We start from the raw sequence: 27,708 nt of genomic DNA, 5'->3' as shown, positions 1-27,708 counted from the left end.
CGCCGTCATCCCTGCCAAAAGCTGGCTTAATGCTTTAGTTACAGACATACATATAAGAAGGCCCTCTATAATGCTTCTGCGTAAATAAAAAAAGTTAAAGCGGCTTCGCACAAGTGGTGCTAAGCTTGAAAGCCCGAAGGAAATGCGACAAGGAAGGCCTAGACGGCCTTCCTTGTGTCTCTTTATTTTCTCTTTTTTCTCTTTCGGTTTCTTGTATCTCTTTTCTTGTATCTTTCTTCCTATTTCTTTCTTTCTCACTCTCTCTCTCGTTCTCGCTCTTTCTATATCTCTTTCTCTTTCTTCCCTTAGGATAGAAAAGAAAAAGAAGAAAAGAGAAATAAAAACAAAAATAAAGAGACACAAGGACGGCCGCCTAGCTCCGCTCTTCCTTTAGGCTTGGCACCACTAGTAGACAGAAAAACTTAGACAGAGAAAGAGAGAGAGAGAGAGAGAGAAGATAGAAGGAAAGAGGAAGCGATAAATATATAAAGAGAGAGAAAAAGAAAGGAAATACAGAAAAAGAAGTATAGCAAGAACGAGAAAGAGAACGAATTAGAGTTAGAAAGGAAGAAATAGAAAGAAACAGAAAATGAAGAGAAAGAATGCCGCCGAGCTCCGCTCTTCCTTCAGGCTTGGCACCACTAGGACGGAGCTGGCATCACTTTAGATGCGAAGCATTTTATGGCGGAGTTCCATCCGGTGTTGGTGTGCGGCGTGACCACCCTTACTACGCATGCGGAAATCCTTTCCACACCCCTCCTCTCCACCCCTCTCCACTCTTCTTTCCCTCCCCTCTCCACTACCACTCCCCCTCTCCTGCGCAACGCCGCGATTAGCGCCAGCGCATACGCGTCCCCTCCCCCATCTCCTCTCCTACGCTCCCCCCTCACGCGCCTGTCGATCCCCGCTCGCCCTGTGAGGATTAACGGCCAGGCTAGAGGGAAGACACAACGCGCGTAGCGTTCCTCTTCGCGTTCCACGACGTGATGTCCGTAGCGTGCTTAACGGACGCCAACGGAACGCGATTGTGCAAGTGCTCCGGCTTCGCATCGCCTCATGGTCCCCTTTAGAGGGAGATAGTGCAATTTTTTTCCCCATTCGGTTTTGGTGACGGAAGTTTTGTTCACTATCGCGCGTTCTTACACCTTCACGTTACAAACGTGCTGGTCTAGATAAATTTTCCTGCCACGTCTTTCCGATTGCATGAGGCCGCGTGTTTAAAAGTTGAAGGAAGAAATCTTTATTGTGACTGCTGCTAGTTGATGAGGTGGACCAGATGACCCTGCTAGGTGACGGCCAGGAGTTCATGGGTCCGGGCGGCTTCCTCGGCTCTTTACACTGTCCAGAGTTGCGGGCCGGCTCTCTCCACGGCCCGCAGCGCGCCTGAAGGCTGTCGCAGGAATGCTGGACGCTTGCGGAAGCGGATGTGCGCTAGAGCCCCCTGACATTTGCTCTGGCGGGAGCGCCTGTGTTCCATTGGCAGATTTCCTTCGGTTGCCCTCAGTTGGAGTGGAGTTCTCCGGCGAAAAGATTGTCGGCCACTCCGAACCCGTTATTGGAATTCAACAATATATCACTCGGCAATACCATGATATATGCTCCAGAGTGGCTCTGGACTATCATTTTTTCCACTTGTCCGTTTTGATATATATCAGGATGGATGATGTGCGAGAGCGCAAGATTCGGATACGTCCTCGTTTGTAACCCCCGCCGTTAGACAGACTGCTTTTACAGCGAAAGCTGTTATGAGATCACAACAAGCGCCGCTTTTGGCGAAGTAGTTGTCCGCCGCCGCCAGTGTCCGTAACCACTATCGCGCGAAATAAAAAAAAAACGTAATAAGAAAAATATCCAAAATGGAACGAGGTTTGAACCTGGGCCCTCTGCGAGGGAGGCCAGTATTCTACCTCAGAGCCATGCCGGTGCTTGAAACTGCTTTGCAAAAAGACCCTATACAGGCTTCATGTGGGGGAAGGGACCACATTAACATATGTAATGTAATGTGGTAGAAGTGTAAAATAACAGCCAGGCGTCACACAACGCGAATTTTGTAACCAGGCGTCACACAATGCGAATTGCGCAATGAGTGTGTTGTTGAATGCTTCCAACCCATTACAAAGGGCTCTGCCATAAGTCTTCATCGTCATCAGCCACAGCATCAACAAAATGCACATAATGCCTCACAGGTGTTTCGCGGGTATCACGGTTCTCCGCAGAATGACGAAAAATTGCATAGTGGCTGCTCCCCTCCTTCACAAAAATTATGATGATATATAGCGTAGTGGGTTCCTCACAAGTGCACTTCTATTGGTTGCCAAGAAAGCCCATAGGGCACCCATGATCCATTTCCTGAGTCTCAACAAAGTGAATTCTCTCCCTCTCTCTCTTTCTCACGTTACCGTATGTTATAAGGCGTGGTGGGAGAGTTAAATAACGTCCGGGCGTCACACAATGCGAATTACGTAACTTGTGGGTAGCTTAAAGCTTCCAACCCATTACAAAGGGCTCAGGCATAATTCTTCATTGTCATCAACCGTCGCATCAACAAAGTGCACCTAATGCCTTACAGATGGTACCGCGCTTCTCCGCAGAAGGACGAATAATGTGGTGGGTGCTTCCCAACTTCACAAAAATTATGATTTGCGGCGTAGTAGGTACGTTGCTAGTGTACTTGTATAAGTAGCCACAAAAGAGTTTATAACGGGCTCTAGAAATGCCGCTCTTCCAGCTTGCGCTGTGACTGTGCTGCGCTTTCTGGGCAGGCCTGGCGTTTTTTTTTGTCAATTTCGGGTGAGGTGGCTGGAACATGCCTCTTTTGTAACCAAAGTTTTTTGATGTCCTTGTATCTGCTCACTCTGTCCTCCCATTCCTGCTCGTCTACCTCGCCGTCACGTCCAAAGGGTATCGGGGCGGCACTTGCGACTGCGGCTCGGTCCGTTAGCCGTCGAGCTGCGTCGTGTACTGCCTCTTTCTTACCGTTCTCCGTAAGGGGGTGAGCGGGTGTCCATGTTATGCATATCTTTGTTTTGCGCGCTTAAGCCCACGCAAGTACCACGTAGATGCGGCCGTTTGAAAAGTTGAGAGAAGAAAAGAATAAAAAAGTCGTGAATGAAAACTGACGAGATGGCTGACACATTTTTTCACATTTCGTTTTTCAACAGCGGAGCTCTTTAAGCCGAAAATAATCTGTCCAACTCGAACAAAACAAACAAACAAACAAACAAACAAACAAACAAACAAACAAACAAACAAACAAACAAACAAACAAACAAACAAACAAACAAACAAACAAACAAACAAGAACACTCCGCGTCGCGGTGACGTCACCGCGCGTTGCCTAGCAACTGGCTGCGGAGCTGCGCGCCGGCTTCGCTAGTGAAGCTGCTATGGGGGCTAGTTGGTGCGAATACATGGCTTGTTCGCGCTGCCAGGAACTGGACGACTTCAAACGGAAGAAGACACATACCGGGTGAAGTGCGTACTAAAAACTGTTTATTTCTGTGCCACACACTTACCTATTGACACACACAGGGCTTCACCCTGTGTGTGTCTTTTTCCGTTTCAAGTCGTCCAGTTCCTGGCAGGGCGAACAAGCCATGGCTTCGCTAGCCCATACAGTGCTCCCCTTGGTGCTCCGCCGCCAGCTCGCCTGCCTGGACACTCCGCACAACCGCTCGGTCGCGCTAGTCGTGATGTCACGGCCAACTGTGCATGCGCTCCTTCGTTCCGTATAAAGCGGGCGCGTGGTGGCGGCGCGGCGGCGTCAGACGCAGACATAAGGAGACCGAACGATCGCACTGCTGATGAGGAAGCCGATCGCCGCGAAGCGCGGCGCGCTGCCAAGCGAGACTGCTGGACTCGACTCGTTTGAAGTAGTCCACGACGTAGTACGGCTGAAAGCATGGATGACTGAAAGGGTGCGAGGCGACTGGGCTGGACTCGACTGGAACTTGGCATTACTTGTCAACACTTCGTATAAACTTTGCATCACTTCGCATCCCTCCGTATGACCAGGACTAGCTAGGAAGCGATCAAGTCGTACAAGCTATGCCCAGCTTTATTATTATTTTTTGTTTTGCCCTTTCATCGTTAAATGAAACCAATTCCGCGAGGCACCGCATTTCCGAGTAGCTTCAATTATAATAGCAAGACGATTCTTATCTTTCTGTGGGCGGAAGGCGCATGGAAGGCGTCGCATAAAGAATTCACAAACAAGTTTTCATCTCTCCCATTTCGGGTCATCAAGAAACGGCGTAACTCGCTCGCCTATAAAGGCACTCGCGACACGCGTCATTCCCTCAAGCAGTGCGCGTCAGCAGAAGCTGGAAGCTGTTTCGCCACGAAAAAAAAAACAACAACAAAGAGAACAACAAAAATGAAAAAAAAAAACACGGGCCTTCTGCACAGCCGACAGCTCCTCGTGGAAAACCGTGCTGCGCTGCGAGTAAGGGAAGCTTGTCGATGAAGCGTCGTTGACGCAGCACAGGGTGGTGCGGGTAAAGTGCAACCTCGCAGATAAAAAAAAGGAAGCGAACAAAAGAAAAGTAAAGAACCCGTCGCAAGCTTGCGCGAGGAGCGCGTCGATGCTGGTCGTTACGCGCAGCGTCTGCCTTTTCACAGCTAGCTTGTGAGAGAGAAACAGGGAGGAGGAATAAACAGGACTGGCGTAAGGACAGGAAGTGAAAGAAAGGGAAGCTGCCCACGCAGTCTGCTGTCACTGCGTTGTTTCAAGATGCGCGCGCGCGCGTTATGCTCGGAGAGCGCATCCACCTGCTTTGCTAGTCAGCCGGGCTCGTTAAGCAGAATGTCAACTAATGGAGCGCCGCCAATGTCGCCCTAATTGAGTGGCGCCGCTCGGTTCGCGACGCCGCAACCGGCGATGTGATGGCGAGTATGGTGGCTTAATGAAACTTCGTGCATGCCTGCTCGGGCGTAGCCGTCGGTCATCACGAAGCGAGGTGGTTCGGCGGCCCGAGTTTTCGCGTTAATCTGTTCGAAATTAACGCGCTGGAAAGACTCGTTGCAAGCGTGTTCGCCTTGAACGGCACCGTTCTTCGGAGATGATTGGAGCTCGTGTTGCGGCGCCTGTGAAGCTGTAGAGCTTCGGAAGGCATGAATCGAAGGTCGCGGACGCTCTCCAAAAATGCGAGCGCTCGGCGCCTCCACGCGCCTTCCTGTCTGTAATTGCCCCGCTCAGCGGAAGCGTCTACGACAAAGGTGGTGGAGCAATTTCTGAGAGGGGGGGGGGGGTTGTAGCAGCGCGTGCCTTAAAGGACGAGCAATTACGAAAACGCGGCCTTCTTCTCCGGCTCTTCATACGGCTTTGGCAGTGGCTGGATCATACAGAAAGCCATTGAGAGGCGACAATGTTGAAGGAATTGATGGGACGGCGGTGGCGCTTCGCTGGCTTTACAATGTTCGTCATCTGTCGATGCCACCATCATCATTACCCTGCAGTGGTCGTCGTCAGCTTGATGATGACGATGGTGATTGTGGTGGTGGCGTTACCTTCATGCGGCAATGAGTGTTTGAATTTATAATATGAATAAAGAAGGGTACATGTATAAGTCCTGCGCAGACAGTTGTATCAAGTAAGCTTATAGGGTCAACCTCAGACAAGGTCGCTTACAATGAGGGAAGCTTAGAACGTAGTGGTGGGACAAAATTTATCTGGCGAAGACTTAAGCGGGGCCTATTGAATGTAACGGTTCGGAAGAAATAGAAGCGCCCCTGGTTTAATTACCACAATAGTGCGCCCCTGGACGTGGTAATGGTTAAGCCTATGCTAGCAACTTTATTATTTATTCGTATATCCGGGTATATATAGCCCTAAACATGAACAAGGCAACAGACGGGCGGCAAATACCAATTAAGAATTCTAGACAGGCGTAACCAGTAATTGAGAAAAACTTTAATAAACAGTCGGGATTAACCCAGTGATAAACACCGTGGCCGCACGTTTCAGCTGTGCAACGAGAGAATACTGGGGAACGGGAAAGGCAACGACTGCTGTGAAAAGACCCCGAAGCCTTACGCGTACGACGACGTGCCCGTAGATCTGTGGAAGGTGTGAACGCTGGGTTTCAGCGCGAGTTTATGTCTCTGGAGTTTGGACATGCGTGTCGTGTCCGTGAAGGTCTGTGGTTTAACTCGAACCTCTCTGCGCTGAGAAGCAACCTAGAAACTACCTAGTAACACGTGCGTAGCTAAAGCCTAGCAAAAACCTAGAAGCAGCCTAGCATCACCAGGCTAGAGCCTAGCAACAACCTAGAAGCAACCAGATTAGACTTAAGAATCACCCGGCTTCGCTGTTCCCAGCCTTGCGCGACTTAGTCCAAGCGATCACCATTGTTTTAGATGCGAAAGCATTTTATGCTCGGGGCAGTGTCCGTTCTGCGGCGTCCGCACCCATACTGCGCATGCGCCAACTCTCCCCCCTCTCCTCGCGTGAGCGCGAGGAGGTGGGGTGGAGGAGGTGGCGTGAGCGCTGCCTCCGCTTCGTTGCTCCTCTCCCGTTTTTCTCCGCACAGCTGTGCGCTCGCTCCCTTTGCACTCTCCTTCGCAACGGCGCCATGGACGCTCGCGAAGCTGAACGTGAACGGCAACGCCGGCAAGCGAATCTCGAAGCTTCGAGGCTGCGAAAGCGTGCGTTCGCTTTGCTTCCGTCATCCTCTCTCTGTGCAACGGTGTGCGAAATGCTATGAACAACGTCGGCGCTAGTTGCAGCGGCAGCGCCACCGCCGCGGAGCAGAGGAAGGCTCGGGAAGCCGAACGTAAATGTCAGCATCGGCAAGCGGTAATTCAAACGCCTCGACAACCACCGTCTCATAAGTCACATAAGAGAAACGGAAACTCGATGCGCACACCCCGCGATGCTTTCGCATCCCACCATGGTTGCCCGTAGGGGGAGATGATGTGTAATTTTTTTCGTCCACTTCAATGCGCTTTTTTCTTAACTCATACTTAATATACTTTAATTAAAAGCTACAAATAGCTCCCCCTCCCCCCTTCAATGTTATCTTTGGATTCGTTATATGTTGGCTCCATACGTATTTTTAATGGCTCATTACTACTAGAAAATTCATGGCGCCTCCAAATGGAGCAAAATGAAATTCCTAATTTGATTCTTGGGTTCTGCCGCAGAATGAGTTGAACTCGTAATTACGTGACCACGCCAGTTACTGTTAAGCTAAACCACAGGTGCGGCCTGATTGCAGGTTTGCAGGTAATTTTAAATAATAAATATTTCACAATCTATGGCAACTGCTAGTGGAGAAGCCGGTCAAATCGCAAAGCGGCAATAACCATCCTCTTTATTTGTGGCCAGTTAATAGACCACGTACTGCAGGAATCCTTTTTATCAGTTCGAGCCAATTATGCTTTATGGAGCGGCACATGTTTTAAAAGTTACTTATGAAAGGAACAATACGACATCAATGTGGCATCAAATACATTGTTAAGTCGCATACGAGAAAGCATTGCGCAACAAGTTTAGACCATGAGGTACCTTGCGCTGATGGGGGGAGGAGGCAAAGCTTGCTGCAAGCGGATCTAGCCTTGGATATACTGAAGGCAGCGGTCACGTTGTGTGTCTTTGTAAATGACACCGTGAGTGACGATGTGGCGTCTCTGCTGATGATAATGGCCACAAATTTGTCTATTGCTCATCCGTGCACTCCTTACTTATTTCTTTTTTGACGTTGGTTTGGTTTCTGGAGTATAGTATAACTAATCTGAGTAGTATTGCAGTACAGGGCAACCAATGGGAGTTGTGTTCTGGATAAAGACGGGTTATCTCGTTCAATTTCGTCTTTCACTCTCACGTAAAAGGAAGTAAGCGATTAATCGCCATCGCTCACCGTGCACCCTGAGTGACGCCGTGTAGTTGACCGTGGCCGCAGTGTTCGAGGCCACGCAGGTGTAGCTTCCGTCGTGGCTCGGACTGAGGCTGTCGATGGCCAGTGCCACCGAGAAAGGGTCGAGCACGCGGACCTCGATGTCGGGACCGGACTTGATGGGCTGCCCGTCTCGCAGCCACGTGATGCGCACTGGCGGGTCGCCGCGAGCGATGTTGCAGTAGACTCGAGTGCGCATGCCCTCGTGCAGGTTCTCGTCGAAGGCGAACCGCTCGATCAGTGGAGGCACTGAGTTGTGCAGAGAGAATTACAAAGGAAGGGGGAAAGATAATTAGGTGTCCGAGTTGGGAATAGTTGATCTTGAATAAAGCAGAATTAAAGCTCTACTCTACAAGAATGGCAGGCAAGACCAGACATGACATCAAAGTATAATCACACATTACAGACATAGAGTCGTCAAAGGCATTAGGCGCATTACAGATTAGACCTGCATCACATACATCAAAGCGGCATAATTTGATTCCTGCAGTTAAAAAAAAAGTACTGAGTCCGTCGCGAGGGTCCTGTTCGGCACTTCCAACTATATTCAGCACCTTGTTAAATATATCTTAACGAATAGCAAACGTTGTTGGCAGGTAAGCCCCCGCCGCACCTCAACGTGGATAATTGAATCTGGGGTCGCCCAAAGCCGCAGTTGACTTACTATATGCTTTCTTAGGCCTCATTGTCTGTCGGTTTGACACGGTTGTGACAAATAAGAATTAGGCACCTCGATTCATCTTAGCGTGCATGCATTTATGCACAAGGGAATGCTTGTATTCTAGCATTCCCTCGTGCATGACAAATCACCGCTAGGGAATCCTAGTATACAAGCAGTCATTTTGGCGAAATGTATTTCTTCGGGCCGCTTTCGGGAGATATCTACAGTAAACCACAAACATTTTCGCGATATGGTTTCAGATGCTAGATGTGAGTTTTTTCGATGGCCATTGCCAACGAGATGAGAAAGAGCACGCGTGTTTTCATGTAAGAATGGCTGACTGGGCCTGTCGGTTAAGCATATTTTGAAGTGTAAGGCGCGACGATGACCTCGGGCAAAGGGAGAGTGATAAACACTGTTATGCCAGGGCTCCCAACCCAAACTTCCTTGCTTCGACAAGGAATTCAAGCTGGTAAAACGTCTGACGCAACCAGCGTCGACACCCGCTGATGCAACGAAGCGGGAGTCTTACGCAATCCCCGGCAACTCCGGCGATGAGGCTGACTCAACCAGCGTCAACACCAGCTGATGCAACGAGGCGGGAGCCTTACGCAATCCCCGGCAACTCCGGCGCTGCGCCTGACGCAACCGACGGAAATCTCTCCCGCAACGTGCGGCAAGCCCTCCTCCCCGCGGATCCGGTTCGAGCCAGCGACCAACGGTGGTTCCTGATTGGAGGCTTCGCACTACTGGCTGATGCAAGCGATCGCCCAGGGCTATAAAGAACCAAGCTGCGCGGAGAGAGAGAGACAGCGAGACAGCGAACGAAGAAATCGCGGGTCGTCGTCGCACCGCTGTGCGAGCCCAATAAGCTGTCGGCCCCAGCGCCGAATATGTAAAGCCTCTATATATATGTATATAAATTTGCCTTAACTCACCGTCGCCTTGATCGCTCCGTCTATCAGCTCTGCGCAGAAGTAGTCGCAAGCTGAGACACCCGTTTCCCAACAGTGGATGGCAGCTGCGGGATCGGCCGGCGTCAGCTACCTCGATGCGGTGAGTGCCTGATGTTTTCCCTTCAGTTCACCAGACTTCTCTAGCACAGGTTATCGTAGTTTAGAGAAGGTTGTGTGAAGCATTGGAGTGAGCTTTGATTGTTTCGAGCCAAGTCGGAGCGCTTTGAAACCAAAGTTAATGCGGAGGGCGTAAACACGGCAGGTTGAGAATTGCTTGCGTGTCTTTCTAGTAGACTTATAGGGGATACGGCAAGTAGATTCTAACGAGGGCAAATAGCAAGAGGCGAGTGTGAACGATGGAGAACCTTAAAGTGAAGGAACTCATCGAAATTTGTGAAGAACTCGGCCTTACTCTGGGCCGTGCGAAGCGAAAGCAAGCGATCCTTGAGATCATGCAGAAGGAGGGAGTAACGGCTGAGGAAGTCGATGAGGCCTGGACGGATATCAAAGAACGCCGCGAGGAGGCCGAAAGACGAGAACGAGAACTTCGTGAGCGTGAAGAGGCGGAAAGGCAAGAACGCCGCGAGCGCGAGGAGGCCGAGAGACGAGAACTTCGTGAGCGTGAAGAGGCGGAAAGGCGAGAACGCCGTGAGCGCGAGGAAGCCGAAAGACAAGAACGCCGCGAGCGTGAGGAACGCGAAGAGCGCCTCGAGATGAAAAGAATGGAATTGGCACTCCGTCAGTGTTCGCAAGCGCCTAACGTAGCTTCTGCGACGGTTAAGGCTAGTGGACATAGAATTCGGGACCAACTGCCACCGTTCGTAGTGGGCGAGGACATGGCGAAGTATCTCGTAAAGTTCGAACATGTCTGCGATAGAAATGGCATCGAGCGGTGTCTTTGGGCACAGAACCTGTTAGCTCTGCTTCCCGGAGAAGTATCCGACGTGATAACGTGTTTGTCGAGGGAGGCGTTTGAGAGCTATGACGAGGTTAAGGAGGCCCTGTTGAGAAGATATAAATTGTCACCCGAGGCTTTCCGGCAAAGGTTCCGGTATGCAAAAAGGGGGAATGAGTCACACGTTGACTTCGCGTTTCGTCTTAAAGCCGATTTAATTGAATGGCTCAAGGGCGAAGATGTCTATGACGATCGCGATAAAGTGGTAGAGTGCATAGCATTGGAGCAATTCTACCGCTGTATCGAAGATGATGTCAAGCTTTGGCTGCAGGATAAGCTTGGAGAAGTACAGCTAAACAAGGCAGCAGAGTTAGCTGAAGAGTACTACACTCGTAGAAACTTGCACAGTAGGGCCGTGCGTGTTGAAAAAGCTGAGAGAAAAGAGGGCTTTTCATAAAAACCTGATGACCGAAAACCTGCTCCGCACCGTAATTTCAGAAAAGACCCGTCTTTTACGAAGGAGACTGTGAGGGAAGGGCAAACGGAAGCGCAGAAGTCGAGTGAGCTTCCCAAAGAGCGCACTGATACTACACGGGCGTTTGAGTCACGGAAGCCGCTAATCTGTTACAATTGCAAAAAAGAAGGGCACATCGCGGTAAATTGTAAACAAAAGGTTGCTTTCGCAACGATCCGTGAATCAGAAAAGAACATGCGGTTGTTAGAACCGTATATTCAGGAGATTAGCGTCAATGGGAAAACGTGTCGAGCACTTCGAGACTCAGCGGCAACTATGGACGTTGTCCATCCTTCATTAGTGTCTCCGAACGACTTGACAGGAGAATGCGCATGGATCAGGCAGGTCGCCGAGGAGCAGAGCACTTGCTTACCGATCGCTACGGTGATCATTGAAGGCTCTTTCGGTAAGCTTCACACCGAAGCGGCTGTGTCTGCTGCTCTCCCAGATTGTTTTCCTTATCTTTTTTCGAACAACTCGGAGCAGCTTCTCAAAGAGCAGGGTAAATCGTTCTTTCCCAGCGTTGCGTACATGGCCCTCACGCGATCGCAAGCGCGGAAGCTTTCACAGGAACTTGATCTCGTTCCATGTAGTACACCACCACCGGCAAAAGCGGCCGAGCTGCGTGACCTTGGCAGCGAGTCGAGCGAGCCTCGGACAGAAAACTCTCGGGATGGGTTACTCGAGCCGCCTGCAGCTGAAGCGGGTAGCGTCGTCTCCGTCGGTGGAGAAACCGAAGTGGCGCCGTTGGGCGAGGCGGGCAATACGCTCAAGCCTGTAGCTGAAAGTTGGTGTGAGCTGTCGAGGGTTGATCGAGCGACGCTCATTCGAGAGCAGCGTGAAGACATCTCGATAAAAACGGAACGAGTAAAAGTGAGAGTAAAGAAAAAGAATGCTTCAGAGGAGGAAGGAGCAGAAATTCTGACTTCTAGCGATGTAAGCGAAAGGGGTTCAGAGGTGATGTTGGAACAGTTGAACCTGGAGCCAAGGTTAAGTCAAGTCCAGAAGGAGGACTTGAGGAGGATTGTTTCTGAGTTTAAAGACGTGTTTTCCAGCCGTCCCGGAAAAACGACGGTTATTAAGCACGACATCGAGCTGACATGTGAGGAACCAATCCGTAGTAAGCCATATCGATGTTCCCCTGTGCAGAAGCAGATCATGAAAGAGGAAATCGATAGAATGCTTGAGTTGGGAGTCGTAGTACCGGGTGAGAGTGACTAGACATCTCCTCTAATATTTGTTCAAGAGCCGGTTACTGAGGTGGAACATGATACTCCAACAGCACAACTTGAACGTTCGTTACAAGAAAGGAAAGCTAAACGCGAACGCAGACGCACTGAGTCGCGCGTTCTAATCAGTGCCGTCTTCGGCTATCCTTTCGGTTTTTCGCAGGCAAATTGGGGCAAAATTTTGTCCTCGTTGCGGCCTCAGCTGAGCGCTTCCGTCCTGAGTGATCTCAAGGGGCCCAGATTATTTTGAAGTCTGTTTCATTGCGTTTGTTACACGTGTAATATTTTGAGTTCTGCTTTTAAGAGTTTTGGTGTCTCACATGTGCCTCTTGATATAGAGGGAACAAAATTTCGACATAAAGGTAGCTAGGAATATATTATTCTATTTAGGTCTGGTGTTCTGTGGGGTGACCAAGGGCACTTGCTTGTGTCGTGTGTTGTCTGTTGTCGGACCGTTCTTGACAAGTTGCAGAACGATCAACAAGTGCTGATACGAAAGATCGTCAGAAGAGACGAGCAAAGCAAGTCGACACATCTTGGCGACAAGCCACTGGAGCCGGGATCCGGCCTGGCGACTGGGATCTGTTCACGGAACGAAGCGTGGAGCCAAATGTCCCCATGGCCCTGGAGGTGAACCTGGATGGACCTGGCGAACGAGCGCGCCCGGCATCCGAGCCACGTGGAAGCAGCTCGTCTTTCCGGCGCATTGTCTAGCGGCGGGGGTGCTGTTATGCCAGGGCTCCCAACCCAAACTTCCTTGCTTCGACAAGGAATTCAAGCTGGTAAAACGTCTGACGCAACCAGCGTCGACACCCGCTGATGCAACGAAGCGGGAGTCTTACGCAATCCCCGGCAACTCCGGCGATGAGGCTGACTCAACCAGCGTCAACACCAGCTGATGCAACGAGGCGGGAGCCTTACGCAATACCCGGCAACTCCGGCGCTGCGCCTGACGCAACCGACGGAAATCTCTCCCGCAACGTGCGGCAAGCCCTCCTCCCCGCGGATCCGGTTCGAGCCAGCGACCAACGGTGGTTCCTGATTGGAGGCTTCGCACTACTGGCTGATGCAAGGGGTCGGCCAGGGCTATAAAAGAACCAAGCTGCGCGGAGAGAGAGAGACAGCGAGACAGCGAACGAAGAAATCGCGGGTCGTCGTCGCACCGCTGTGCGAGCCCAATAAGCTGTCGGCCCCAGCGCCGAATATGTAAAGCCTCTGTATATATGTATATAAATTTGCCTTAACTCACCGTCGCCTTGATCGCTCCGTCTATCAGCTCTGCGCAGAAGTAGTCGCAAGCTGAGACTCCCGTTTCCCAACAACACACACAGAGAGCCACTTTCAACACTGTTTATAAACGCAGTTGCAAGTGGCACTCTGTACGAATTTTCATGTGCTAAAAAAATCGCCAAGCCTTCGCCGAACACGCAACAGTCACAGCGAAAGCAGGAAGAGCGGCCTTTCTAGAGCTTGTTGCAAACACTCTTGGGGCAACTAATACCACTACAGTACCAAGGTACCCACTACGCCATTATCATAATTTTTGTGAAGTAGCTAAACACCCACTATGTCATTATTCGCCATGCTGCGGAGAATTGTGGTACCCGCTACACATCTGTAAGGCATTATGTGCACTTTGTGCTGTGGCTGATGATGATGAATAATTATGGCTGAGCCCTTTGGAATGGGTTGGAAGCATTCAAAGACGAACTCGTTGTGCAATTTTCATTGTGGGAAGCCTGGTTTACTCTTCTACCACGCTATATTACATATGTTAACGTGATTCCTTGCTCGGAATGACGCCGGTATAGAGTTTTTTGCGAAGGAGTTTCAAGCATTGGCGTGGTTCTGTGGTAGAATACTCGACTGCCACACAGAGGGCCCGGATGGAAATCACATCCATCCTAGATATTTTTTTCTCATTTCATTTTTTTCTTCTTTCGCGCGATAGTGGCTACGGACACCGGCGGCGGCAGCAGCGGCGGACAACGACGGCGCCAAAATCGGCTGTTGTTGAACAGCTTTCGCTGTAAAAAATGGAACGTATGAGGCCGCGTGTCACTGCAATTCATGTTTTACACAGATGTCGTGTCGCTTAAAACTTTCTGACTGACTGCACGAAGACGTACTACGCAGACAACAACACTGTTGAATGGGAATGTAAACGCACTCGTGCACGACTGTCGAAATAAGGGCGCTGTGTAGTGTCAGAAACGCGCACTTTTCGAGCAGATAGTGCTCCAACGAGTTTTCCTTGGCAACGTTATCCGAGCTCTTTACACTGTTGTGGCGCACCCTTAGGCGACAGGTTTGCCACACCGACCAGCGCCTGCATCTCATTGGAGTAGAAATACTCATTTAACTCGAGGTAGCCGTGGACTTCGGAAGCGAATAGCCAGATATTTGTGCATGCCTGCAGTTAATCATAAGGTACCACTCTTCTCGCAGCTATAGAACACCAGTGTTTCGACAAAAGGCATCGGACGAACAAGTGCGCTCATTCCTCGCCTTCCAAATGAGCATTTGTAGTGTAAGGTACGCTCATTAATTTTGTGTCCGTAAAATGCGTTTTTTTCTCTCGATTTTTATGGCAAGATAGTAACAATACAGTCGGCAGTATCAAGCAAAATCGACCCTTGACATTTCAGAGAGCGCGGCTCACGAAGCGACGTGTGCTCGCTAAATTAATTCTTAGCAGTGCGCGCTGCGCACCACACTCTTTTAGCCACGAGCTTAGTCGCACGGCCCACTCTTTCCGGCTTCACGAAACTAACGCTGTTCCGCGCTAAATTAGCGCCGCTGCAGCGCAGCGTAAACACAAGTCGCCGGCGAAATAGCCTCTCACCCGAGAGTCGGGGTCTCATTTCGTTGGAGCACTCCGCACAGCACCGAGGAATTAGGAACAGCTCGCTGCCACTGCGACTGCCCAATCGTTGTCTGATCTTTTGAATCCAATTTCAGTCTACGCACTCGAGTGTTGGCTCAGTGGAAGCAGCGTGCCAATGCATACATAGGGACAATACGCCGCCTGCCACCCCATTGGTGTTCATCTCGCCCTCCAGAATCGCAAAATGAAGCTGTTCGTGGAGATGTCTTTTGTTACGACGTGACTACGTCTTTTGTGTAGTAGGTTAATAACGTTTGGCGCCTTGAAAACGGCAGTTCCTATTCTCCGGCAGTATTACGAGCGCGTGAGTTTGAATTAGGCTTCGGTAGTAATGTAAAGCCGCAAAAAAAGCACTTCTAAAGCGAAATGAACGCTTCACGACAACTTCGTGTTGAGGAGGACACTTGTAAGTTTTGAGACTAAAGCCAGTTGATGAAATGGCATGAGCAGACAGAGGTGTAGAAATTGTTCACACCTAACACGATGACTGAGGTATGCCTTTTAATTTAGTGGGTCCTCTTTGTGTAAGCGCCCGTACTTAGCAAAAAGGGCGAAAGCTGTGTTGGTGAAAGCACCAGACGCAAACTTGTGGATTACTCATTGAAAAGAATTGTCTACGCGCAAAATTTATATGAATGTTGAGTCACGCTCAGCCGCTGTGAAGAGATCAGTGATAGCGTGGGAACTTTTTTAAGTCGTGAAAGCTATTGAATATCGCAATTTCTTAAAACAGCCGGCAACAACTCGCTTAGCTAGGCTGAAATTATGCTTTAAAGATGTCAATTGTAGAGTATATACCTTTTTGTAGCGCAAGGAATGTTCAATGAGAGCACACGAAGAAAATAATGATATTGTTGACCGTGGCCAGCGAGCCGTACGTTTTCTAGTGCACGCGTACAAGGCTTTCAAAAGCAAACAATAAACATTTTTTTCCAACGCGACTCGTGGTACGCATATGTGGTTTGTATAGGTTGGTTATTCTCTTCGGCCGACGTCGAATGACAGTTTAGACAGTACAGAGGGCCTCAACACAATTTAAGAGAAATTGCAGCAGCAAAGGCTGAGTTAACCTATCTAGGCACTCAATTTTCAACATAGTTTCAGCGCAGACCTAGCAGCAAATCGTTCGCGGCAATGAAATGACGTAAACCTTGCGGTCACTAAATTTAGTCGCCTGTAACTAAACTGTGCACAGCTCACCTAGCGAGCCGGTTGTTACACCGTAAGGTAAGGACCACCACAAAATACCATCGTAAGGTTATTTCGTAAATATCCAATTCAGAATTCAAATTATTTCGCCAAAACAATGGTACTCAACAACTACCACTCTTTTTTTTTTCAATTTTCTTCGCTGTTATTGACCAGCGCCTACCTTTAACGGTGACGTGCAGGCTGGCACTGGCTTTCTGTCCTTCCTCGTTCGTAGCAACGCACGTGTACTTCCCTGCATCCTGGACAGTGGTAGCCAGAACCAGCAGGGTGCCGTTGGCAAACACCTTCTGGCGGTGGTGGAAGGGCAGCTTACGCCCGTCTGAAACAAACACAGAAGGACACATTGTTTAAAGCGATACGTCCTCAACGCCAAGCAACATAGGGTAAACGCTAACCACAGGAACAGATAGTAGAAGGGTTAAATGGATAAACACGATGAAGGACAAGCTGCTCTATAATAACACTAAAGAGATAGAAGGGAAGATAAGGAAACCAGTCGGGGTATCGACAGAAGAACCAGTAGTGTCAGTTGTTGTTGTTGTCGTTGTTGTTGTTGTTGTTGACCTCTCGTCATGGCACATACCCAATGGAGGGGATCGCAGTATCAGCCTCCATCGCGTGCGAACGTGAAAGAAATGTGATCGATCCTTCTATTATATTCTGTTCAATGCAAAACATTGTTTCACTTTTAGACACTCACGTGGACGTGATGTACAGTACCATAAGTTTTAATCTTTAAGCTTTCGCGATATTAGCTTTTGGCCCGCTCCCATGGACAATGCATCAAAATGTTTTCGCCAATGCTCACGTAAGCGCTATGTGGCCTATTTGTGACTGGAAGTCGGCTCAGTTCTCTACGTGCTTTTGCTAATACTTCGACGTATGTCGTATTCTACGTGTATACAAATTGCACGCCCAGTCCACGAAAAACAGCGTAATCGATTCTTTTCTCCAGCACGCGCCATGCTCGGATCGGAGTGCAGCCCGGGGCTTACTCGGACTGCGCATCATGCACGGCAACGGGATCAGAAGCTCCTACAAACGTTCGAAGTCGGAAGCAAATATACGGCCGTGTACGCAGGAAGGAGGCGCCCCACTGCAAGCAGGACCGTGCTTTAACTAAGACGATCCCAGAGTCTCTCTTCGATATTCCCCTTCTCTTCCTTCGCAACCTTCATAATGTCGTCTCTCCTCCTCCTCCTCCGTGAACTTTTCCACGGCCCCTCTTCCCCCACGTGACTGATCCCGCTTCTCGGTGCGAAAGGAAGTCCTGCGTGCTTGGATTTGCCTCGCACTTTTCTCTCATCGGATGCGGGTCACGTAGAGGTGCTTCTGAAACGAGACGGCGGAACAGCCCGCTGAGGTTTATTTCGCTCCGTCATTTGTATTTATCTTGTTGGTTTGCTTAACCTCGATATCGGCGGGTAGGGCGGAGTCCTTCCTGCTACCTTCTCTCGTGTGCCGCCATAGCTAACCTGATGGCACGGGCCTCTTTCTTCTCCCCTATTGATTTCCAAAGGGAGCTACCAATTAGGGAAGGCCACATTTTCAGTTTATATGAGAGCAGCGCCTTTAATCTCGCAGTCCCTGCAGGCAGCACCCCCTCTCTTTCTCCCTTTCAGCAGTTGCTAGGGGAACGTAATGAGAGAAAACTTCCGGGGAGGACCATCTTCCAATTTCGCACTGTTACCGCTCTCGAGACCCGCAACGTGCGAAGGCATCTAGCACTCTTCTCTTTCTTTTCTCTTTCTAAAAAACAGTACGATATCATAGAGAAAACAAAGGTGGGAAAGCTAATAAACTGTCGCGATGCAAACGAGGTGGGAGCGCGGAAAACACACGAGTGACAGAAACGGGAGGCACCGGCGGTGGTGCTTCTTCATTTGGCGACACAGCGACTTCGTTTCTCTGCTCTGAAGATCCGTACCCTCCCCCTTTCCACGTTCCTTCTCTTCGTGCTACAGCGCCGTTATGCTGCAAGTCGAAGTAAATGTAAACGCGAGTAGCGTGTCTTTCCAACGACTCTCTCGAAGGATCCGCTGTTCTCTTTGTGCTTCTGCTTCTTATATCGAGCGATCCTTGTTAGCCGCCGGCGTTGTTCTTGCTTTTGATTTCAATTTCTCTCTTAAACAGAGACAAGTGCGCGAAATCGAGTTTATTAGCGACGGCCGCGCAGCTAGTACTGCGACACAGCCACCTTGCTTCCTAGCTTTTGTGCTTCTCGTAATCTTCCGGTGTGAGTGTGTTGCTCGACACGCACTCGTAAAACGAAGCAACGAGAAAAGCAAGATGAGCATTTTCCGTCGCATTGTTTTGATTCAATCTCCTTCATTTGTATCTTTTTTTATTGAGCTCTTTCTTTTAACTGCGAGAGGAGCGGAAGGGTGGCTACACATTTCCTGAGTGAGGTTTAACTTTCGAGCGATTTCGGGATTTAAGTAAGTTGTCCGTTCACCCTTCGTTACTTCCCGTTGGTACCAAATGGCGGCCGTAAATTTAATCTGTCTCCTAAATAGGAGTTTGATACTCGCCTTCCACACAAGATGAGAAAGATGGTGCTCTCGGAGGAAATGTTTCCTTCCAGTACCCGGATGATAGAATCAACGCTTTTTTGGAAGGTTTGAAAGTGAGAAGTGATGGGACGAGCCTTACGTGTTTAAGCATGCGCGCTTGCCTTCCGTGCGCTTTGAGGTATAGGTATTCAAAAGAGGAGAATTGAGTTTGCTTAGACGAATAAGGGGAATTATGTAGTTAGAGCCGCAGCGGACACTAGGTTTTGCATCGTTTTTAAACAATCATGTCTTTCTTTCTTTCCTTCCTTCCTTCCATCTTTCCTTCCTTCCTTCCATCTTTCCTTCCTTTCTTTCTTTCTTTCTTTCTTTCTTTCTTTCTTTCTTTCTTTCTTTCTTTCTTTCTTTCTTTCTTTCTTTCTTTCTTTCTTTCTTTCTTTCTTTCTTTCTTTCTTTCTTTCTTTCTTTCTTTCTTTCTTTCTTTGCAGCCTTTCCAAAGAAATTTGAATAAAAAAATTACGATCTCGACGGAAGTCAAGTTTTTGTTTACAGGTTTTTGTACGCGGTTATTTCTTTTGAAATGCTTCTTTAAAACCCCGTATTGAGTATGAGTGTATTTAGACACTCGTCAACTACAAAACATATATTTGAGGCACTGCTGAATACCTTACGGGCCGCGTCTCATTACATCTTTGTTAATGTTTGCAGCGAGATGACCGGCCGACTCAGCGGTAGGTTTTTGCTGTCTGTGCTGTGTATCCGAGCAATGTCTCTGTTGTATAGACCAGGATATATTGCTCTCGACTGTAGTCGCGGCAGCTATCGGTGCAGCCCTCGCTGGAATGCCAAATCGATGACGGGGATATGACAACAAACGCATGGCGAGCGGACACCGACGGTGGGCATGGAGATAAGGAGAGGCTGGTGTTTATATCGTTCTTCGTTTCAAGTGGCACTGGCCCTGCAAACATAGATGTTCCCAAGGAGCAATGCAAATTTTGGTCTATAAAAACGTGGAGTTACGGTCCTTAGTCGCACTGGAAATGATCATCCGGGACTCAAATTTTCTGGAATCAGTCGCTGTCACTCGCCCTGCAAACATAGATGTTCCCAAGGAGCAATGCAAATTTTGGTCTATAAAAACGTGGAGTTACGGTCCTTAGTCGCACTGGAAATGATCATCCGGGACTCAAATTTTCTGGAATCAGTCGCTGTCACTCGCATAGTGAAGTTTTCATTAGTATATCTGAACTATGAAACCACTGACTCGCATTTACATGAAAACATCTGGACCCACTAAACTGCGCACTTCACTTAAAAAAAAGACGTACCTATTTGCAACCTCACGCCCGTTGCTGAGCTCAGGACTGCAGCTTCTTTTCTAGCATTCTAGAGTGGTGCGCCATCTTTTTTTTTGCGTTTCTGAAAAGGAATCTGTTCCTTGGTTCATTCTCGTTACAGCACGCCCATCGCGTGTGCCGATGCACTTTCCCCGTCCCCTTACTTCGCTACTGCATCAGTATTCTTCCAGCGCGGCGTGCTGAATTAGCTTCAAAATGCATTCCTCTGACGGCGTCAATAGCCGCTGCAGTATGCTATAAATAGCAAAAGAAAAGAAAATAAAACACAAGAAAAGTCACTTTTTGGCTAGTTCATGGCTCATAAGCAATGTTCACAGTAAAATTATGCGTGCTCATAAGCTTGCTTAACCTTGAGTCTTTGCTACATATGGCGACGCGATGCGACGATGCAGCGGTAATAAGTTATGCTGGAAAGATCGAAAGCTCAAGCTTCATGGGATAGGCCTAGCGTAGTACATAGAGCTATATAGGGACAGAGAGAAGAGAGAGAGAGATGAAGAGGAAAGGTAAGGAGGTTATCCAGAAGCAAGTGCTTCTTTGCACAAGGGTGGAGAAATGGGTGCTTGGGGAGAGGACAAATTGAGCGACAAAGAGAGAGAAAGAGAGATAAAGAGAGGCAGCAAGGCCAACCAAATGCGAGTATACAGTTTGATACTTAGCACTGGGGTGGGGAACGGGGGGTTGGTTAGAGCTCAGAGATCGAGAGAGAGAGAGAGAGAGATTGAAAGAAAATGAAGAGAAAAAAGAACTTCCGTGGTTGCTAATGCTTGTCGACAATGTGGATACTTCTGAAGAACGAATTAATTCTGCGTCGCGAGAAGACTTAACACAAAGGCGGCGGCGTACACACAGCGATGCGTGGAATCGCGCAGATACGTTAGTGGTTAACTCAGCTCACCCTTTTCCCAGTGAGCAGATCTGAGCGGGTAGGTGAGCAGAGCGCAGTGCATCTCCAGCGTTTCGGTGGCCACTGCGGTGCGGTTGGAACCAAAGGGTCGCACTGCGGGCGGTCCCTGCACGGCCACGTGCGCAGTCGCCTCTGCCACGCCGGCCGAGTTGACGGCTACGCATCGCCACACGCCGGCCTCGTCGGTCCGGATGCGAGAAACGTTCACGTAACTCGCCAGGTGGTTGTCGCCGTGAGAAGCCTGCGTGATATAGATAGATAGATAGATAGATAGATAGATAGATAGATAGATAGATAGATAGATAGATAGATAGATAGATAGATAGATAGATAGATAGATAGATAGATAGATAGATAGATAGATAGATAGATAGATATGCTGCATATTACTTTACCTATTCCGTTTGTATACTTTCTTTTCGTCAAACGAGCGAAGCTCGTGTTGCCCTGCTACAACGCTATTCCGTTTGTGCTGCTTCTACTTTAACGCGATAGCGCTAGAGAGCTCTTTTCGCAGAAATTCCGGTGTCAGCGTCGGCGTACTTGGTTGTGAACGAAAAATCAGCGTTGTCAGTGAGCCAAAATTCGAAGTAGATGCAAGTAAAGAAATAATAAAATATCTTAGCTTCCATTGGGACTGGGGATTCGAAGCTGCGGCCTCTCGCTCCGTGGCGAGATGCGTTTAGCCGCTCGGTCACCACGCATACATCATCTAGCATACATAATCTAGCATACTAAAGGCGAGCTATTTATACGCACCATTTAGCGTTGGGGGCACGCACATCTCGGAGGTGCTTCAGCGTGGCAAAGGCTTGACTACCACCCGCGAGATGGTGCAAAGGGCTCATGGGCGCGATTTAAGTGGCATCGCCCCACCGTGTTTCGTCGCGCCGCATGCATGGATATAGGAGCCGGAGGGCGTCTGTGCATTGGCTTCATTTGCGGCACGGCTTAGGTGTTCACCGAGAAGCGAAGCTAGGCTAGCGATTGGGAAGGCGATACGAACACGGTCCGATTACACTATCGTGTTCTACTCTTGAAAGCGAAGCTTGAGCGTCCTCCAAGTTTTTTATGAAGACAGTTCGCCGTCCCGCTCATCTGACGAACTTTCCGATTGTGCCCTTATGAAGGTTAGGGATGTTTGCCTGGCTAGCGGCCTGACATGCTACTCTGCGTGGCAGGTGAAATAAATTGTGTACACCGTGATGAGGCAGTCTTGCAAACAGCACAAAAACAGACATGTTTAAACACACACACACACACACACACACACACACACACACACACACACACACACACACACACACACACACACACACACACACACACACACACACACACACACACACACACACACACACACACACACACACACACACAGCTATATTGGTTACATTTGTTAGCAGTGTAAGCAGTTACGATGCATTAAAATACGCACAGTTATTACACTTCGTTCTTGTTGCGAGGCTGTTCAAGTTTTTCAGAGTCCACGCCCTGACAAACGATATGTGATTAATTGTATTGTCTGTGTGTATTATCTTTGACTTAATATCTACACCCAAAAACAATCTGAACATTTTGTGCAGTCTTTCTATCTTTCAAACATAATCGTCATCTGGCTTACTGACTTAAATCTAAGAAAGCAGCGCTACACGGGACACAGACGTAGACGACGGAACTGTTATTTAAATTGAGTGCTCTTTCGAAAATATACCAGTTGGTAGTGTGCTCTTGTGCTCGTTCCCTCGTCTACGTCTCTGTACCATGTCTCGCCGCTTTCCTATATTTACCTATGCACCACCTAGGCCAGCAACGAGTTTTATTGGCTTGCTCACGTTTCTTTTCTTGAAAACTCGGCGCTAGTCACTTTCCTATCAAGAATGATATATCACACTGATAGCGCATGCGCCAATTGTGACCTAGAATTATCGGGCGCGCGGAATGAAAGCACAGAAACGATGCTTATTGTGGCGGGACAAATAAACGCCCCAAAGAGTGAAACTGATTGTTGAATGTATATACACATCAGCCCGCTAGACGTTCAGCCTTACCAGCGCCTTCAGGTTTTCATCGAAGCAAGTGCTCTTACACCTTCTGTCCTAAATACGTGGTGAAGTGCGAACTCGTTCTTGAGCCTTTGAAGATTATCTCTGCTGGCTCTCTCATCTACACTCTTAATCGAGTCCTGGCTAACTCATGCCCTGTAGGCGGGACGCTTCAAAATTCAGAAAAACTCCCGGCTATAGTAGGCCTTCGAACAGGAGTTAGCCGTGACAAGCGTATATAAAAAACGTGCACCCTTCACCGCCGCCTTATAGACGGCCTGCAGTATTAGTCGCGCGTCGGTGTGGGCCGCGTAAGTGAGAATCCTGGCTACAGCTCAGCGTATGCTCCCGCGTGTTATAACTTGTCGGCGCAAGCGTCGGTGTATACGCATGCGCCGACAGCGTCAGCCGCAAAGGCGAGCTATGCTGCGAGGAGGTATACGCATGGAGCTAACTACGCGCTCTCTCTTGCGTGCGTGAGAGAGAATAGGGGCTGCAACACTCTCCATTGCACTCCGCTTCTGCTGTTTTTGCGCAGAGAAAAGAAAGGAAGGAGGTAAAAGCGAGAGTTCGAAGATATTGTGCGACGGGAAGGGGGTTGCTTTTTTGGCGCGAGTGGTTAGTTTTCGCGCATTCCACGACAGCGGCGGATGTTTAATAGGTTGGTGTGGTTTGTTGAGCGTGCCGCGTGAGCCGGTACTCGGCCGCCATGGAAAAATTCTCTTATCTCAATATTAAGGGGGTGTTGCGAGGACATAGCGACATCCCCTTGCACGTGCCATGGCTACACGCAAGCAGTTGACGCAGGATTACACGACGCTTTCGCGTCATTTCTGTCTCGCTGGTGCGCACACTGCGGACACAGCCCGGCGCATCGTACCCGCCTGGGTGAGTGTTCTTTCTTCACATATATGCTCGTGCTGTTAGCGTTCACATTGTTGCATGCTTGCGCTGATATATATGAATGATGGTATTGAGCTGCCGGAATATTCTATTGCCGGCTTTTGAAATAACTATACGAGTATGCGTACGAGTAACTATACGAGTACACGAGTACTTATCTTTGTTGCAATCGTGATCCGTCTCTATAGTCGCGCACGTGTTGTCGTGCTGATCGCATTTATTGTCAACTCTTGTACAGTTCAGAGGCTTTCGTCGCTCTTGACAGGTGTCGCTGAGTTAATCAATTCGTGTTGCTTGACAAGCTGTGTAATTTTAGCTCTCGCATGGCTTCTTATCTTTCGGCCAGTAACTGTCCTCTGCATTTATGGTCAATGATACAATGCGGCAATCAAAGGATTGCTAGCAGTTGAATGATGATAGGACGTCCTTTCATGGTAGGTCGTTATACTTCGTATTTACATTTCTTTTTTTACCTTTGGGAAGCGGGAAAGTTTTCCCCCAATCAAAAAGTGATAAAACTGCACTTACGAGTACCGAAGACGTTAGTACCGTTTCATTGGATCAGGCGCTCATAGATACGACTAGCGGCATCTCTTGTTTTTAGGAGGAAAAATCTGCAATTTGACTTTCTGAATAGCGACAGTCTTTAAAACGCGTTTTGCTGGCTGATTTCTAAAAGTTTTAAAGCCAGCCTCATTCATGCTCATGAATACGTTTGCGTATTTACTCTGCCCCTTCACTGATTTCTGTGGTTTCGGGTCACATTTGCCCATTGGTCTAATGCAGTGCCAAGTGAAGTGTGGACAAGTACATCAGTGCATCATGCACCAGCTGTGGTGCCTGTGCAAATTGCTGATCTCGATGAAGGTAAAGTAATGCGTCATATGTAATTTAGACGTTAGCTAGTTGATGGCATTTTTGTTCTCTCATCCATCATTTCATGCGATGCAACAGCGATATATAACCGTGGTTGTATAAAAGTATTGTTGTTTTCGTTGGCAGCTTTTATGTTGGATTGATCATTGTTAATGTTATTACGGAGAAGTAAAATTCATACAGCAGTCGTAATAAGGGATATAATTGTTGTTCATCCTCGTGATAGTATACACAGAATTTGCATACGTTTGGAGGTAACAAAACCTTCTGACACAAGAGCCAGGCGCAGTTTTATCGAGCAACTGGCAAGGAGCTCACACCAGCAGCAGCAGCAGAAGCAACACCGGCCGTGGTGTTGTTTACAATGCTGTAACTGAGCATACGATCTTTCTTCTTGTGTTTTTTATTCATTTTCTTTTTTTTGCGTTTCACTCCCGTCTAAAAATCTTATTTACTTAACGAATGAATCGTGAGTCTATTGTAAAACTGCTTTCCTTGTACGTGATTCTCATCAAATTGCGACTGTGCTGTGGTTTTCACTTGCAGCCGACATTCGAAACAGAGCTTCACTTCTAAAAAAACTGGAAGTTTCATGGAGAAGCTCAACAAAGTCAGTCATCTTCGGTCAGACGTTCAATGCCCGCATGTATTTATTTCGTGGAGGTCGACGAGTATTTCTGAGGAACTGATGTTAAGCTTTCTTTCATAACTGTGGTAAGTTTATGGTTAAAATACTATAAGAAAGCTTCATTAGCAGCTTCTGAAAACACTTTTGTAATTTCCAAGTTCTGTGACACTATCTATTTAAACAAAATTCGACAAGGTGTACAACAGAATGAGAACAACCGCTTCCCAAGTAGAAGTTTTTTTGTGATGGGCGAAAAGGGCAGGTGATCTAAGAACATAACGTCGAATGTGTCTTCTTGCTTTTTTTTTCGTCAGGATGACATGCCAGCAGCCCGCCCATCGCCTGACCCCGGAGTTTTGGAGGGAGTACGACAACAAGCCTTTCTACTGCGATCAAGTGCAAGAGAATTTGAAACGTTCGGTTGGCACAGTTCTAGAGAAATATGTGCTTGACGATGTACGATACGAATATTTTGTGCTTGACAATGTACTATATTAAGGTCCTCACGTACCCAACTGGGTATGCTCAATGCTTCGTCTTGTGCAGAGTGAAATGAGAAATACCCAGCTGTTTCCCAGGTGTTTTGCCGGTGGGAAGCTGCTGAAGAAACATTGAAACGATCAAAAGAAATGATCAAAAGCACCAGAATATCGGATGTCACGTTTATCGTTTCCTTCAGCGCTGAGCATTGCTTTTAGCGCTGTTTGTATTTTTTTACAATAAATACTTATTTTTACACGTGAGTAGTACCTGTTTCTCGTATGCTTATACACGCTAGACACAGCAGGTACTGTTGAACTATGAAGCTGATAGGGCCAGTCAAGCCATTCTCAACGAAAATGATTCCGCTGAACGATACATTTACGAGGAACATGGTGCATCCATGCTTTAACCGCCGTTACTGGAAAAAAAAGAATGCGAAGTTTTATACGCATGTCTAAACACACTTCATGCTTATAGTTTCCAAGTTACTTGTAGTGGTTACTCTAGGTAACCATCAAAGGGAAACTGAGCTAAAAACTCTCCTATGTGATGTAGTCGGTTCACGTTAAAAAAATCCCAAGTGGTTAAAATTAGGCACTATTAAAACTCGGTACCCACAGCTTCGTGTGCACAATTTCTTGTGTTTGTTGCCACTGCGCATCTGTCAAAGACTAGACACTGGTATACGCACGTTACTTTCCGAATACAGTATAGCGTACGTGCCCAGCCAACACAACGTCTGCGTACACAATTCTAAAACTCCATTAGCCAACAATCAACCACTACACGGCGTGCCATTTGACGTCAAGGGAGTCCGCATTAGGGATACCGCAACCTGACTGCTTTCTTGGTTCTTGTGCATTCCACAAACACACAAAAAATAGTAATGAAGACGCTGGATAGGATCAGTGGGGGATTAGTGAAGAGACCTTCGCCCTCAAGTGGACATAAAATAGGTTGGTAATGATGAAAAACAAAATGCTTCCTTGGACAAATGCGCGAATCGTTTGCCGTGAAATGTACATATCTAATTTAATGCTCTATTAAAAGCAACGGCATGCTGTCGAAATCAAGTGCGAGCAGTAGAGCTCCCACGAGGTTTCTAGATTTCGCAAAACCGTTCACGCTTTTCTCCTAAATTCATGTTAAGCAATGCGTAAGTCTGGAAAACAATATTTGCATACTTAAATTACCGTCCTCTGGAACGTACATATGTGCCAGCGCGAAGTGCGTACGCCGGTGGGTGTACCTCGTAATAACATCGCTTCATTGGCCTAAAAAGTTCAGAAATCGTCAAACACCCTCATGTTCGACAAATGGCCACTATACGTTAACTTTCTTGGGATAATATATCATAGTTTAGCAGTTTAAGTTCCTCGTGACGACTGCCAAACTGAGGCGAAACCGCTTTGTATGTGCGCAATAAAAAAATTAAAAATCCAGCTTGCACCAAAAGTTGCATCCTTCATAGACCATACGTTGTCTTCTAGCATCTGCGCATAGCTCTGCAACGCTAGAACCTATTACTCGATGGTGTCAAATTCATTTTCTATTAATGCACCACTATACTACGATCTGGATTTCTGGTGTGCGCAACACCTCTCAGTAATCCGCACATAAAAAAATTAAGTGCGTGTACACGTAAAAAAAACCCAGAAGGCTATCCCATGCACTCTATAGCACAACAAACTAACAGTCGCGTGTACACTTAAAAAACCCAAGAAGGCTATCCCATGCACTATATAG

The 27,708-nt window shown here is 48.1% G+C and overlaps 1 protein-coding gene across 1 annotated transcript in view; it reads right to left on the bottom strand.

The window, feature by feature from the left end:
- The window catches only part of LOC119394947 (Down syndrome cell adhesion molecule-like protein Dscam2), a 168,577-nt gene that overhangs the window by 119,911 nt on the left and 20,958 nt on the right, over positions 1-27,708 (bottom strand). The window contains exons 8-10 of the mRNA XM_049416027.1: positions 21,019-21,268; positions 16,410-16,568; positions 7,860-8,144 (exon numbers count right to left, since the gene is read on the bottom strand). Coding sequence (XP_049271984.1) covers positions 7,860-8,144; positions 16,410-16,568; positions 21,019-21,268 — 694 coding nt within the window. The remainder of the gene's footprint in view (positions 1-7,859; positions 8,145-16,409; positions 16,569-21,018; positions 21,269-27,708) is intronic.

Source organism: Rhipicephalus sanguineus, chromosome 5 (assembly GCF_013339695.2).
Source record: "Rhipicephalus sanguineus isolate Rsan-2018 chromosome 5, BIME_Rsan_1.4, whole genome shotgun sequence".
Taxonomy (NCBI): Eukaryota; Metazoa; Arthropoda; class Arachnida; order Ixodida; family Ixodidae; genus Rhipicephalus; species Rhipicephalus sanguineus.
Note: the sequence above shows the minus strand (reverse complement) of the source record. Positions and strands in the feature narration are given on the sequence as shown.